This window comes from Tympanuchus pallidicinctus, unplaced genomic scaffold (genome assembly GCF_026119805.1).
Source record: "Tympanuchus pallidicinctus isolate F22 unplaced genomic scaffold, pur_lepc_1.0 scaffold22, whole genome shotgun sequence".
Lineage (NCBI taxonomy): Eukaryota > Metazoa > Chordata > Aves > Galliformes > Phasianidae > Tympanuchus > Tympanuchus pallidicinctus.
The window spans coordinates 22136077-22150655 of NW_026294739.1; the positions used below are offsets into that span (position 1 = coordinate 22136077).

At 44.2% G+C, this 14579-nt stretch overlaps 2 protein-coding genes across 3 annotated transcripts in view; one reads left to right on the forward strand and one right to left on the reverse strand.

Annotated features, from left to right (window-relative positions):
• TIPARP (TCDD inducible poly(ADP-ribose) polymerase) overlaps positions 1-9646 on the reverse strand; it is a 33282-nt gene extending 23636 nt beyond the window's left edge. The window contains exons 1-2 of one of the 2 annotated variants that reach the window (XM_052686094.1): positions 9517-9646; positions 6623-6695 (exon numbers count right to left, since the gene is read on the reverse strand). The gene's annotated coding sequence lies outside the window, so the exon portion shown is untranslated. Of the gene's footprint in view, positions 1-6622; positions 6696-8053; positions 8172-9516 lie in introns of those variants that run through there. The other variant, XM_052686092.1, reaches the window with a different exon arrangement.
• An 880-nt stretch (positions 9647-10526) lies between these two features.
• SSR3 (signal sequence receptor subunit 3) lies at positions 10527-14000 on the forward strand. The gene is made up of 5 exons (XM_052686130.1): positions 10527-10717; positions 10990-11116; positions 11914-12012; positions 12298-12429; positions 13480-14000. The coding sequence occupies exons 1-5, from the start codon at positions 10579-10581 to the stop codon at positions 13544-13546; spliced, it is 564 nt and encodes a 187-aa protein (XP_052542090.1). The 5' UTR covers positions 10527-10578; the 3' UTR covers positions 13547-14000.
• Positions 14001-14579: the final 579 nt, after the last annotated feature.

Sequence of the window (14579 nt, forward strand, 5' to 3'; positions counted from 1 at the left end):
AGAAAAGGTGAATCGAGGTCATCGTGCAAAACAGTCAGTGCTGCAAGATCTCTTTTCACTGATAGCACGATAACTCAGCACTCACAAAACCACTGCTATCGTGCTGAGATCTTTGCTACTCACAGACTTCTCAAGACTGAAATTCAAGTTTACAGAAAGGTGAGTTGGCTGGAAGTTACCTTATTTTAAGATTACTTACAATACTGTGCTTAGGTGGCCCTCATGAATATCAAGGCATTAAGAAACAAGTCTCCTGAGCAAGAAGCTCAGCAATACCATCCTGTATTCTGGACGTGCACAATACAAGCAATCCACTCTGCTTTACACAACAAATCGAGAAAAGAATCAGGTTGACTTCAGAGGTGCCCAATTTCCTCCAACTTCTCGATCTTTTCTCCTACATAACCAACCACTGTATGAATTTCTACACTAAAAATGGTTTACAACACTAGATTTTCCATTACCTACAGGTAAAGAAGTCAGTATGTACTAATAAATAAAATACTGAAATCTGTTGTTCTGGGCTTTTTCATTAATATTACAGAATAATTATCTGCTCTAACAGCTAAGCAAAAGTACAGAATGAATCACAGCCAAGTTAAGCAACAAGTTACTGACAAGAGGAGGACACAGGTTCCTTGTCTCATACTGCAGCACCTGACATACTGGATGAGCCATTCAGCACTCCAATGTCCAAGCAAGCATAGCAGTGCATACACTCCTTTCTTTGCTATGCAGCAGCACGTACAAATGTTGAAAATAAGAAACAGGATGAAAGAACTGTCCTTAAACTACCAAATCATTACTATTTGCATACAAAATCGACTACAGTTAGCATACCTTTATGTTAGTAGAATCAGTAGATTTCTGCCTTTATGCAGCTAAATTGATGCCAATCTATTAATGCTTCATGGCATGCAGTGAAAGATGTACATTTATTATATGAAAATCAGTACGAAACTCAATTCAACTGTACAGCTACTTATTATTGTAATGCCTAAAAAAATACCCAAATAGACAGCTCCTTCCCATGCCACTGCTTGAGGAAGTCTGCTAATTGCCTTCAAACTAAATCTCAAGCCTACTCTTGTTCTTCATAGATATGTGCCAGTAAGTCAGGTTATTCAAGTACCAAGAAAAAAAGAAATGTCAGTGATGCAGATGTTTCTCTGCCAACAGACTCAGGCTACGAGAGGCAGATGCCTTTGTTCTTTCTTACAAGTTGTACAAACAAGGCATTTTGACTTTCAGTACATGTCTATTGACCCTGTTAATTCCAGAACCAGTTATTATAATCATGGGGGTTTTTGGGTTTGGTTTTTTTTTTAATTATTTTTTTTTTAAGAACTAAAAAGTGTACTCAGTGTGTTTATACGAAGGTGAAATAATGCAAGCCAGCTCTCACTGAAAAAGAGGGCGGCGAAGGTTCAGCACCTGTAACCCAGTAGCCTTTGTTGGAGTGACACCTAGTGGCTGCAGCTCACCGAAACGGAGAGAAGTAGATCGCAAAGTCCGAACACGTTGAGATGAAACGCCCTATTAATTAAAGCCTTTCTCTGCTCAGCAACGACCAAAGTTTGGCCGTGTCGATGCATGCATTGCTCTACATCAGATGGAGAACCTGCCGGGAGCAGCAAATGCTTCACTCCGCAGCCCAGAGCAGCAGCTGGGACCCAACTTTGCTCAGAGCTGCCAGGGCTGTGCACTCACCACAGTGGTTCACATTCATTACTGTAAGTGACATATTTTGCATCTAAGCCCAACTTTCGTATTTGCAGGTAGCAACAATAAATATATACATATATATTTGACTCTTACTTAATAGAGGCTGCAAGTTTGGTAAAACCAGCTTTGCACAGGGGAAAAGAATCCTGTACAGCGCATATGAACATCACCATACTTTCAGTTGTTCTGCTGACCATCAGATAAAATCACCTCAAGAAGGGATGATTCATACACTTAGACTGTGCAATTAAAAAAAAAAAAGGGTCATTTTCCTGGTAAGTGTCTCACAGTTAATCATTTCTGAAGAGATATCTTATCTCAGCACTGCAGTCTCAAAGGAAGGGACACAGCACTTTGGCCTACACATCCAGCAAAACATTTTAGTATGCTTAAGAGGTACTAAAAATAAGTTTTGTTAAGAGTTCCTGTCTATATCACAAAACAACAAATAATTTTAGCACAAAATAGGAACAGGTATCAGCTGCACTAAAGTCAAGAGTCTGCCATGAAGCTGTCCTTCTTGATGGAGGCTTTTTTCTGCAGCTCTATTACCTGAAGCTGTGCCAGTTTGAAAAAGCAAATTAATGATGCTTCAAAACTTAGACAACAGCCCTCATTCTTGAATGGCATGTAGTGAACATTTGTAGGAAATTGTCCCTGAATTAATAACACACAAGACTTTTGAGTATGCTGAAAAGAAAACAAGGATATAAATAGCATTTGGTGACTGGAACCTAAAGACAGCTTTTCATGAGCATAAACAGCACTCCTTGGAAACGTGCCCTTAGTGCCTAGCTAAACTTCCTGACTCGCTTACCCACAAAGAAAAAGGTATCCATTCATGTTACAGGCTGGGGAGACAAACTGGGACATTCAACTGGAGAAAGCATTCATTCAATTTTGAAGCTGATTTAGATACATGAATTAATACAGAAAATGACAGGAAATGCAATGGGGACCCTCTCATTGGGTCTCCATACATGGTTGAATTGGTGCACTCTCTTGTGGAAGTCTCCTGGATCAGTACAACCATCCCACATTAAAAAGTGGGTGGCAGGGCTTTGTTTCTTCCCTAGGCTGATTCCAATTCAAACTGAGGAGAATCGAAACGCTCCTTTATGTTGTTGGCCAATCAACATTTCAACACTTCCAAAATTAAAGCTACTTCCACCAGAAATATGTAGGCAGCTTATAGTAGCCATTCTTCAATCAAAAGTTCAGCAAACCGTAAAGGCACACCTGGAAAGCAGCAACACAAACATCACCTCACATCTGGCAAAACCAGACAGCGCTTCACTTTGCACAGACCACTGCAGTGCAGCAGGGATTACTGAGATGAGTCTGAGATGCACAAGGCTACCGTGTGCTACACGCAACTGCAATAACCACCCTGTGGTGGAGTAGACATAAATAGCCCCTTTTATTCACACATCCAAACATGAGTGCTTTAGGAGCCATCAGCACACGGGTGGCCAGCTTTGCAGCTATACTTTATAGGCTGAGATCCGCGATGGGAAACCCCAGAGAGAACTCACAGGAGGGAAGTGGCACCAACCACCACGAGCCCCTCCTTTGCTGCTGAAGGATGAAGGAGCAGTGGGTGTGTGACACACATCTAACACCCAGAAATCCCACCTGACCAACTTCCTCCCACTAACAGGGCTTCAGAGTGCTGAACTAGACCAGCAAAACCCCACTGCAGATCACCCAACACGCTCCTTATGTGGGGAATCCATCTGACTGCTTGCAGTCTGCACCCAGTTAGAGACACAAGATGACCACCCCATATTTAAGTGGCTGTCCCTGGTCGCCTAGCACCCTTCACACAAAATACACAATACAGAAGCAGCAACTAAAGGGATGGTTACAGATGTTGCTACGTAGCCTGCAACAAACCTGGGCCCTGGGCCAGTGCTCCACTGCCTCAGTCACACCTTTCACTCATTTTGCTCTCCCCTAAGGCATGCCAGTTGCCTTCCACACACGAAGCACAATTTGATAGGTCTGCCTCTATTAAAGGCTCATTCCTGCAACTCTCTCAGCCTCCCCCAGTGCAGCTCTAGTGCCAAAGCATTAACACAACACAGCTCACAGGCTTAATTTCATCCTGCAATCCCACCACCCGTACAAAAGCCTCCAGCACCTCCACGTGCAGAGACACTCACAGCTGCATGTCTGGAAGAGTCTTTCTGAGTGAAAGTTACACACCCCAGTGCTCACTGAGTGACTGCCCATGCTAGGGTCACATTTGGCTGGAGCACATTCATGTGCAGCATCAAGCTGCACAGCCTCCAGAGCAACCAAAACAGGGGATTTTGAGCTCAATCAGAATACAAGTTCAGGATATGCTAAAGGATTAAGTAAGATACTGTGATTTTCTATTTCCTGCTTTCTAAAAGCTCTCACTCGGATTACGTGCAGGACATACCTCCTGATCTCAAAGCAACATGGAAAACAGATCATGATGTTAGAGAAATAGATGCCCTACATATTGAATATTAGGTTAATTCTTACCTGTATAACTTAGTTATTTGTCAAAAACTGCATTGAATATTGCTCTTCCAAGGTGTCAGCTCCATGAAGTATCTGAGGAAAATGTTGACTAAGCAAACCCCCCCCTCAAGAACCTACTTACAGACGTTATTTCATTCATCTGGTCTACATGCAGAAAAGTCTACCAACCAAAGCTTGAAAGACATTTTAAGGAAGAAACTAGAACAGATGAGATCATTTCAATATGCCAAAAATGGGTCAGTGCTACACTGAGCTCCCTTCAGCTACAGAAGGGCCCCAGAAATTCTGCAGGTTTTGAGCTGCAAGTTCAAGACTGTACCTCCAGCTGTGCAACAGTTGTGCTGGTTTGGAGGCTGTGCTCTGAACCATACCCTGGAATTGATCTGCCTGAAAAGTAATACAGCCAAGTTAGAGGCTCAATTTTAAACCTCTGATTTTACAAAAAGCTATTAAAAAAAAAAAAAAAAAAAAAAAAAAAAAAGCATAGCACAGAGAAGAAAAATGCTTCTCATCCACCTGTACCACAGACAGCAGAACTGCTCGGTTCACACTCATCACATGTTTCATTTAGTTACCAATTAACAAGCACTGAGGAGGAAAGAAACACAAAGAAACCCGTCCAGATTTCTTCTGGCCAGAATGAGGAGAATACACTATTGAGAAGTGCAGTAAAGAGCTGCAGGCTGGCACAGACCTTTTAGTCCACATACTGCAAAAAAGGGCTCTTAACTTGAGGAAGACAGACGTCCTCCCCAAATGTAACAACGTGCACCACTCGTGCCTTAAAAAGAACACAACCTCCAAATGTGCAAGCATCAGGGGACAACAGAGAAGAAATAAGGCTCTTCTAGAAGATAGCTGCATACATTTCTGCCTCACATTCTGTAACTGGCTGAAACAACCAACCCTAAAACATCAGGTATTTCTGCACATTTACTCTGATAAAGACATGTTATAAAAGCAAGGAACAGAGAGTGTGTATCAAAGTCCCTGCTGAGAAGCTTTGCTGTTCCAGGTTTTTGTTTAGGGTGTGCACTGTAATTGCACACGATGTTCTGTTACTTTCACAAATGCAAGTTGTACAACAACACAGAGATCAAGCTATAATCACCAACAGGGTGATGTATTTAACCATAAGCACTACTTTGTGGCTCTCAGAGAAGATTATTGCCAGTATCTCTTTTTTGATACCACCATTATCGCTGGGAGGTGAGAGCAGTCAGTATCCAGAAAGAGATATGCCTTTGTCTGAAGGGTTTTCAGAGTTCTTCTATTACACAGGTTGTCAGCTACCATGGCAACTAACAACAGAGCAATTCACTGAACCATAAATACTGGAATGTCCTAGTAGTAACACTGGAAGACAGCAAAACTGGTCCTATTTGGTCTGTTCATACATTATGTATTAATCTCAAGGGAGTTTTTCCGCAGGTTTTGTTACCTAAAAAACACTGTTACTGAGAGCCTTTAAATTAGATTAGAAGGACTGCATAATGCATCAAGCTGTAAAAGCCTGTAATCTTTTCAGCAGAGCTATGCCAAAAAGAACCGTCACTCAAAGCAATACAGAATTTTCCATAAGCTTGAGAACTCTTATTTACAATAACCTGTTACTTGCAGAAACAACTTCTGTGTGTTCCCAAAGGTTTAGGTAGGCAGAGCTGGAAAACCACGACCAGAATTTGACAGAAAGGTCACTTCACACCACATGAAGAACACAGCACGCACAGTTCAAAAGAACTCTGACACAAGATTCTGTAACAAGCGAATCTGACGGAATGCAGAATTGTTCCCCCTTGTAAAACCATTTAACAACAACAATTTAAGTAACACACTGAGAACACTGCTTTAATTTCCCTTCATACAGATATGCCCTCATATGGAGGGCGTTGGATATGGAAGTACAGCTAAAGGACATCTGCTATCAGCCCACACAACGATGACACCCTAGGTATTCAGGCACTGAGCTCTGGCCAGAACACCACCACTTCACTGTAGGGGAAATGGATCCAAGTTGAGGGAGGAAAGATTTAGGTTGGATGTTAGGGGGAAGTTCTTCACAAGGAGAGTGGTTAGGCCCTGGAACGGGCTGTCCAGGGAGGTTGTGGATGCCCCGTCCTTGGACGTGTTCAAGGCCAGGTTGGACGGGGTCCTGGGCAACCTGATCTGAATGTGTGTGTTTGGTGGCCCTGCTAGGCAGGGGGGTTGGAACTACATGATCCTTGAGGTCCCTTCAACCCGGGTGATTCTGTGAACCCCCTACCGACTAGAAAGACTTCTGCAAGGACCTTACACCCTTCAGCCCTAGGGCATCTATTTCTAGCACTGCTGTAGTGACGGAAAGGGCCCCAGCAAAAGCTTTCTGGCTCTGCTCTTTACCCACCTCAGGTTGTTGTGCGCTGCCTCACAGGAATTTCCCCTTCTGCACCTTCAGGATTTTCTTAGGATTCTGGCACCTAAAGGAAGAGACGACAAATTCATCAATAGAGAAAAAGAGCCTAAAAATACATCACGGATTCATTAGCGCTGCTGTCTCATGCTTTGCTCCTCATGCTACCTAAGCAAGCACACTATCAGAACCTAATAAATACATGCTTTTTTAAATGTACAATGACCAACAGAGCCTTGCTAAGAGCAGGCTTATTTACTATTTATCACCTGCCTTGAGGAGTCTGCTTCCCGATCTGACACAAACATGTTTTTGAGTTTATACTTTGCACAGATCAGTAGAGGCAAAATAGGCAGAACAAATCCTGCTGGGAAATGCCACTGCACTCATTTCAACCTGTCAGCTTGGTCCAGCTCAGAGTTTAAGAGAAACCATGAGAAAAGCAAAGATAGATCTTGTATTTCCACAATACTTATCACTATTTCTGTTTCATTATGAAATTTGGTAAGAAACGTAAGTTAAAGAGTTCACAGAATCAATATAAGAAGAGGTTTTGCTCCTGGGTGAAGAAGCCATTTTTCCTCTGGTGTGAAGCCTTATGAGCCCAATGGCCTCTGAATGAGGGCTCAGACAGAATGCAGTAAGCACAACGCAGATTCAGGCACTTAAAAACCGAGTTGTTTTGACAGAAGTCTTCATACCAATTTATTTCTGGGGAGGCAAGTACAACGTACTCACATTGAATACAAAGCTTCAGTGACAGTTTCATGGGACGCAGCGTTCTGCCCAAAGCTACAGCCTGCCAGTGCCAAGGCTTTAAAACAAAAAAACTTCTTCAAGAAAACCTTTCAGCATTCTACTGCTCAAAACAATGTCATACTTCATCTTAACGGAGAGACAGATGATCATCTGGCAGACTTTGTTCTAAAATATTGCATACTTCCCACGTAAACCCAACCTTGGAACAAAAAGACTTAATTACATTCCACCACAACACAAATTTACGCAGAAGAGTGAAAGAGAAAACTGTGCAAGAACATAGGCAACAAACTGGAGCCTTAAAAAAATCTCACTCTTTGTCTTTCCTATGGTTTCCAACTACTTTAAGCAATCCTACCAAAGGTAGGACAATAAGGAAATTCTTATGACTTGTAACACTATCAAATAGTGGTGCTACCTAGTATGTATTTAGCTTCCAGCCTTTTTACAATGTAAACAAGATTGAACTCCACTCCCAAAGACCCAGGGCATTCCAAACATAGACATAAAAGGGTTACCAAAAATAAGGTACCCACTTATTTCACGTAACAGATTCTTGTAGCAATCGACAGATCAATGCCATGGGAAAGGCATCACAACAAAGGTGAGAGAACGGAAGGACCAGCATGATAGAAAGGTGCTACAAAGAAAAAGAAGATTGCTCACCCGTATCAAAACATTCTAGGGTTACAAGGGAAAGCTTCACCAAGGAGGGATCTCCAGAAAGAGATCCTTCCCCAGTGGCAGTCAGCCCTTAAATAGGATCTAAGAGTGGTGCAGGCAGGCTCCACCCCTCCTGGTCACACCACTGAACTGCCTTCACCTATGCTCCCAGGGCTCACCGGCTCCTTTCCCCAGGTGCTCTATCAGTGGTTCAGGCTGTGACTCAACAGTTACCACACAACACATCCAAAATAAAGAAATCCATGAAAGTCAGGTATATTTGCAAGTCCAATTAAATATATACATGCAGATTTAAATGCTTAAAGACCTTGAAGCAACAATCCACTAAAATATCTCGACCCATATAAATTCCACAGAGACAATTATTTCATTAGAAGTCTGAATTCCTCTTCATTATTTTTAAATGCATTTCATATTTTTTCCATTCTTAGATAGCCACAGAAATACTTATAAATTAAAGAGATACAGCTGAAATAGTATTATAATCCAATCAGGTGTAAGAGCAATCACCAATTGTTCAACAGCATGCAGAGCACCTAAGAAGAACAGTGCCTAAAGACAGTACCCACACAAGTGCTCTACATGGTGGCCACATGCAGCTACAGGGAGATGCCCCACTCATGAGTCCTACAGGCCACAGCTCCAGGAAACAGAATACACATAGCTGTTACGTGACCCGAGACACAGGGCTGTCTGCGAGTTCCTCCTCTGGCAAAGCTAGCAGGTAAAAAACTGGTCGTGGGCAGTTCCTCCTCCTCAGGGGATGGAAAGCCATCTGGAGAAACCTAAATAGGATGAGCAATAGGCTCAGGGGAACCTCATGGAGCTTGACAAAGCAAAGTGCAAGGTCTCACACCTGAATCATGGCAACTCCCATTACACATACAAGCTGGGAGAAAAAAGGATAGAGTGCAGCCCTGCCAAAAAGGACCTGGGGGTACTTGGCAAGCTGGCAATGAGCCGGCAGTGTCCCTTCACAGGCCAGAAATCCAAGTGTACCCTGGACTCCATGGCAGGAAACACAGCCAACAGGTCAGGAAGGTGATCCTGCCACTCTGCTCTGTGCTGAGACCTCACCTGGATTACTGAGTCCAGACATGGAGTCCTCAGCACAGGAGAGGTTGACCTGTTAGAGTGTGTCCTGAGGAGGGCCACAGAAATGATCCCAGGCATGGAACACCTCTGCTATGAGGACAGGCTGAGAGCTGAGGCTGTGCAGCCTGGAGAGGAGAAGGCTCCAGGAGGACTGAGAGTACCTAAAGGGGCTGTAAGAAAGAGCCTGGAGATACCCCCATTCGTTGCAGGGGAAGTTGGACTGACAGCTTTAAAGGGGCTCCAACTCAAATGACTCTATGACAGCAAGGGGATAAATGAAAAGGCAAGACTGGCCCACGCACAGAGCAGGGGGGTCAGGCCCAGCACTGCTGCACTCACACAGCACTCACCCGGAGTTTCTGCTGGCACTCAGAGCCCCATGCAGCCTGCTATGCTGTCAGCCTGGAGATCTCTGCTGCGGATGCATTTCCATGCCAGACAGGATGGCCTCACCATCAGCAGAATCACTCCCAGCACTGCCTGTAGGCAACACAAAATCAGCCACACCATTCTATCAGCACTATGTTCAATACGCTGCATGCATTATGAAACTCAGGTTTGGTCTCAGACATTTATCACAAGATCAAACAGCAGAGCACTACTACTCTTACGTATTTTATCAACCTCTTTTCAGTCATAACATACAATGACTTTTTGACAATATAAAATTGCCTCCACGTCCACCTAGCACTCCCTCAGCACGTGCTGCATCTCCTATTCTTTCTTGCTAGCAAAGCACACTGATGAGGGTGCAAAACTGGAAGAAGTGGCTTAGTTAAACTTTACAAAGGTGGACACTTCAATAACACCTCGTCGTTTTCATGTGAGAAATACAAACCCGGGGAGGCAGAGCGCGGCAGTGCCCAGGGCTGGATCAAGGCCCGGGGGTCTGCAGGGCACTCCGCCTGCCAAGCCGGTGCGTGTGAGGGGAGAAACGGCCGGATATTTCCAGAAAAATTAAAAACAAAGGCTTTGAACAAACTAGATATGAAATAACTTGGGTTTGTTTTTTTGGTTTTGTTTTTTTTTTTGTTGTTTTTTTGCTGTTGCTTGTTTGTTATAAAGCAACGTCACCATACGCCAGCACTGCACCGCTCCGCCGGAGCTGACCGGCCCCACACGCGGCTTCCGTACTCACTTGCAACCGGGCCAAGGACCCTGAGCAGCGCCGGCTTCCGCCGCGTCCCGCGGAGGCGGCTCCAGGCCCGGCTGCGGGCCGCGCGGCAGCTCCCGGCGGCGGCTGAGAGACGAGCAGACAACATCGCCTCAGCGAGAACGGCGGGAACAGCCACCGCCCCCCACCACCGGAAGTGGCGCCTCGCGCGCCGGAAGTAGCACCCAACACACCGGAAGTAGCTCCCAACGCACAGGAAGCGGTGCCCCGTCTTCGGCAGTGCTGACTGTACCCAGGTATGGCGCCCAAAGGCGGTCCCGGCGGGCGGCAGCAGTCGGAGGAGGATCTGCTGCTGCAGGATTTCAGCCGCAACCTCTCGGCCAAGTCCTCCGCTCTATTCTTCGGCAACGCCTTCATCGTCTCTGCCATCCCCATCTGTAAGCGGCGGGAGCCAGCCGGGGGTCGGCGGGGATCGGGGCCTCCCTCGGGGGGTGGGTGGGCAGCGCTGAGGGGATCGGGCTCTCCTGATGGGAGAGGGAGCACCGAGCGGAGCCTTCCCACCGCCTCGGGCCCCTTCCGTGCAGCCGCGGGTCCGGGCCCCGCTGGCGACGTGGCAGCCCCGACCCTTGGTGGGGTTGGAGCGGTCTGGCGGCGCGCTGCTGCGTGGCGGCTCTCAGCGCTCAGAGCGCGTTGCGGTTCTGTCCTTAAGGGCTCTACTGGAGGATATGGCACATGGATCTGGTTCAGTCCGCCGTGCTGTACAGCGTGATGACTCTCATCAGTACCTACCTCGTGGCGTTTGCGTATAAGAACGTCAAGTTCGTCCTCAAGCACAAGTGAGTTTGGTGACTGTCTGGTGTACGCCTTAGTTTGTAATAATTCAGCAAAAGTGTAGTCAATATTTTTATGAAGATGTGGAATGTTACACTGTAGAACCCTTGTGCTTGAATCAACAGATGTAAGCCAGGCTGCCTCAGTGTTTACTGTCATTGAGTCCCACTGTATCAGTTGATGAATTGCATTAGGTTGTGAGGACAGTATACATGCTGAGTTGTGAGCTTTGAGAGTGTGAAATTTCACAACTCAAATGTTAAGTGATCAGCTTTGCTTCTTGACTGCTCTTCCATTGAAAGTCCTTGACCACAATGCAAGATGTGACACAAAAGCATCCACTGCATGCTTTTCTTATTGCTGTTACCTGATCACAGAATCACAGAATTGTAGGGGTCAGAAGGGACCTCGGAGATCATAGAGTCCAACCCCAATGATACCTTGGGATCATTATCTTCAGTATGGAGTAAAAAGGTGTTTGGACTGAGCGTGTATTTCATAGGTTTCTTTGGTATCAGTAACTTCTGATTGCATCTGTCACATCTCCTGTAGAACAGACTTGCCTTGTCTGCTGGGGGAGTGATGAAACAGCAAAGCAACCCTTGTTCTCAGAGGGTATTGCCATAAACTGCATTTGACAAGTACTTCTCATAATTTGATTACTGCTAATCATCCCTTCAGCTTGGCAAAACTGTTTGGTATCTGGCTAACTTTTGTTTTTCCCTGTGTAATACATCTTCCTATAGTCCTTCCCCCCTCCCCCCCCATTTTTCACCTTTACCTTGAATGGTGTTTCTTATAGGGTTGCACAGAAGAGAGAAGATGCTGTTTCCAAAGAAGTTACTCGCAAGCTTTCTGAGGCAGACAACAGGAAGATGTCTCGGAAGGAGAAGGATGAAAGGTAATCCTCCTTGTGCTCTTTTGTTTTTCCCTTGTTTTAATACTATTTATACTATCAGCCTTTTGTCCATCTGTAAATCCTCTTTTTAGTTATCGGTGAATGGTCTCAAATGTTGAAACCTTTATCTATAAAGGCAGCCTCTCCATTCTTGATGTGTAAAGGAAGACAACTTTGTGTAGAGGGCTGCTAATAGCTGATGAGAAGTGGAAGTCTCTTCTTAACTGTGAATGTGTCAGGACATGCTTTGACTTAAGTACATTTTGAAATGTTTTTACTTGTTCCTAGGATTCTGTGGAAGAAAAATGAAGTTGCAGATTATGAAGCAACAACCTTTTCCATCTTCTACAACAATACTCTCTTTCTGGTCCTGGTCATCATTGCTTCATTTTTTGTGCTGAAGAATTTCAACCCCACTGTGTATCCTTTATTACCACAACTAAAACAACTGAAGTCCTACTCCCATTGGTTGCCATTCATAGATACATGTGTTATCTGTGTAGCACCTTCACCCTGCTGAGGTGTGCAATTTGCTGTGGTTTTTCAACTCAGAAACACTTGAATGTAGAAACAGACAATACAAAAAAAAAAAAAAAAAGCAAACCCCCATGAAAACCAAAACCAACCAAACCCAGCACTTCCAAACCATATAAATGTTGATCATCTGCTGTTGGCTCTCACAGAAATCTTCTGACTTTCCCCATTTCATTTGTAATTCTGCAGTCAGGAGGCGGCTTGTGTTTACAGAAAAACTACAGAGGTGTTGTCAAATGCTGTAAAGTTGTAGGATTGTTTGGTTTGGGTAACTTCATATATAAATATTTTTGTTACTTAAATGCTGCTGATGAGTACTGTATACATAAGAGACCTGCCTTATTTATAAGCACTTTGACAAGAACAGGCCAACCTTTAGAGGCATCTTTATTTTAAGGTTAAATACATCGTAAACAGAACAACTGGTTCATAACCTTGGTTGAAAGCTATATTTCAAGTTAGCGTTTGTAATGTGATGGAAAACACAGCAGTGATAGTAGAATACCAAGGTCCCAGGCTGCAGCCAGTAAGGATTTGCTCAAACACAACAGCTGTGGGCACAGACATAAAGGAAAGAAACTACCTGCCTTCAGAAGGCCTCAGGTACACAGGAATCTCCAACAAGATACCCTCGCCTCCACTGCCAACCCTTACATGAAGTATGGGGAGGCGTGCAGCCTGGCTCCACTCCTTCCATTGTGGAGGTACATTGCCTGCACCTGAGCTCCCCTGGGTTGGCCCTGCCTTCCCACCAAGTGCTCAGTCATGGTTTCAAGCCCTGACTTAGCGTTTCTGCTGCACTGCTGCAGTGCCTAATTTAAAGCTTTACAGAGGAAAACCTTTTTGATTCATTGTTTTTGGCAAAACTTTTACCAAGTTCTGTAAAAGCAGAAGTGGTACCTACCCATGTATGCTTCCTTAACTTTCTTCTTACAGAAACTATATCCTTTCCATAAGTGCTTCGTCTGGACTGATTGCCCTGCTGTCTACAGGATCCAAGTAGACCAAAGAAAAAGCAATTTGTTTTTGTGGGAAGGTTCAACTTCTGCTTGAGGGTGGAATAAAAATAGTATTTTTTTTATAATGGGACTGCCTGAGGGTTTGGGGGGAGGTTTTCAATTGAAAGTTCATTTACCTTTGGTATCTTTATATGGTATTACTCAATAACTGAATCTAATATTTACTGGTATTGAAAGTAAATGGCATGTGAGTTGTTATCAAACAACTTTCCTGAAGCGTTTCATAGATGTGATGTTCCTGCAGACCATTAGACAGTATGAGTCAACCACAAGGGACTGCTGCACAGCAGCACAGAACAGCCATGGTCAAACCCCAGAGTGGAATTCCCCTGTAAACTATTAGGAGAGCTGCAGTCTGTAATCATAAAAATTGACAATCTACCCCTTTTCATTGTAACATGCAAAGTTTTAATAAAAAGGAGACTTTCTGTCATTAAACACCTTGTATTTCCTTTCTCAGTTCCTGTGGGTATCTCTCTGGGTGAGCAATGTGTGTAGGTTTGTCAACTCTCTCCTCTACCGTAAGAGGAGTCTCCTGCAAGTCAGTGTGGGATTGCTTTCATTGGAAATACTTTTCATTTTCAAATAACTTTGAGATAAAAACCTAAACAGTGAAATTTTCCTAGCCTAGGAAAATGTTCTTTAACTGGTTTTCAGTTTATCTGGCACAATTGAACTAAAAGGCCCTGGCTGGCTCGCCGTAATGACTTTATCAGGCAATCCTTTTGCTTTCTTTCTGGCTATCAGTGAGGCAGCTGTTGTGTGAAATGCTTAACTCTACTGCTATTAATGGAGTTATACTTGGAAGTCATGGATACTGCTGTTACATAGCAATCCCAAACAAGGAAGAGAAATCTTATAATCAGATTTAATGTAAAAATGACTTTGCTAATCTTTGTGCTTCTATGAGATTCGTATTTATGTATAGTTCGGTAAGACAAAGGTTTGAAACTTCAGGAGATACTCCAAGGCAACCCAGGTAGCATTTGCTCAGTGTGAGTCCTCTGTAGGAATTTG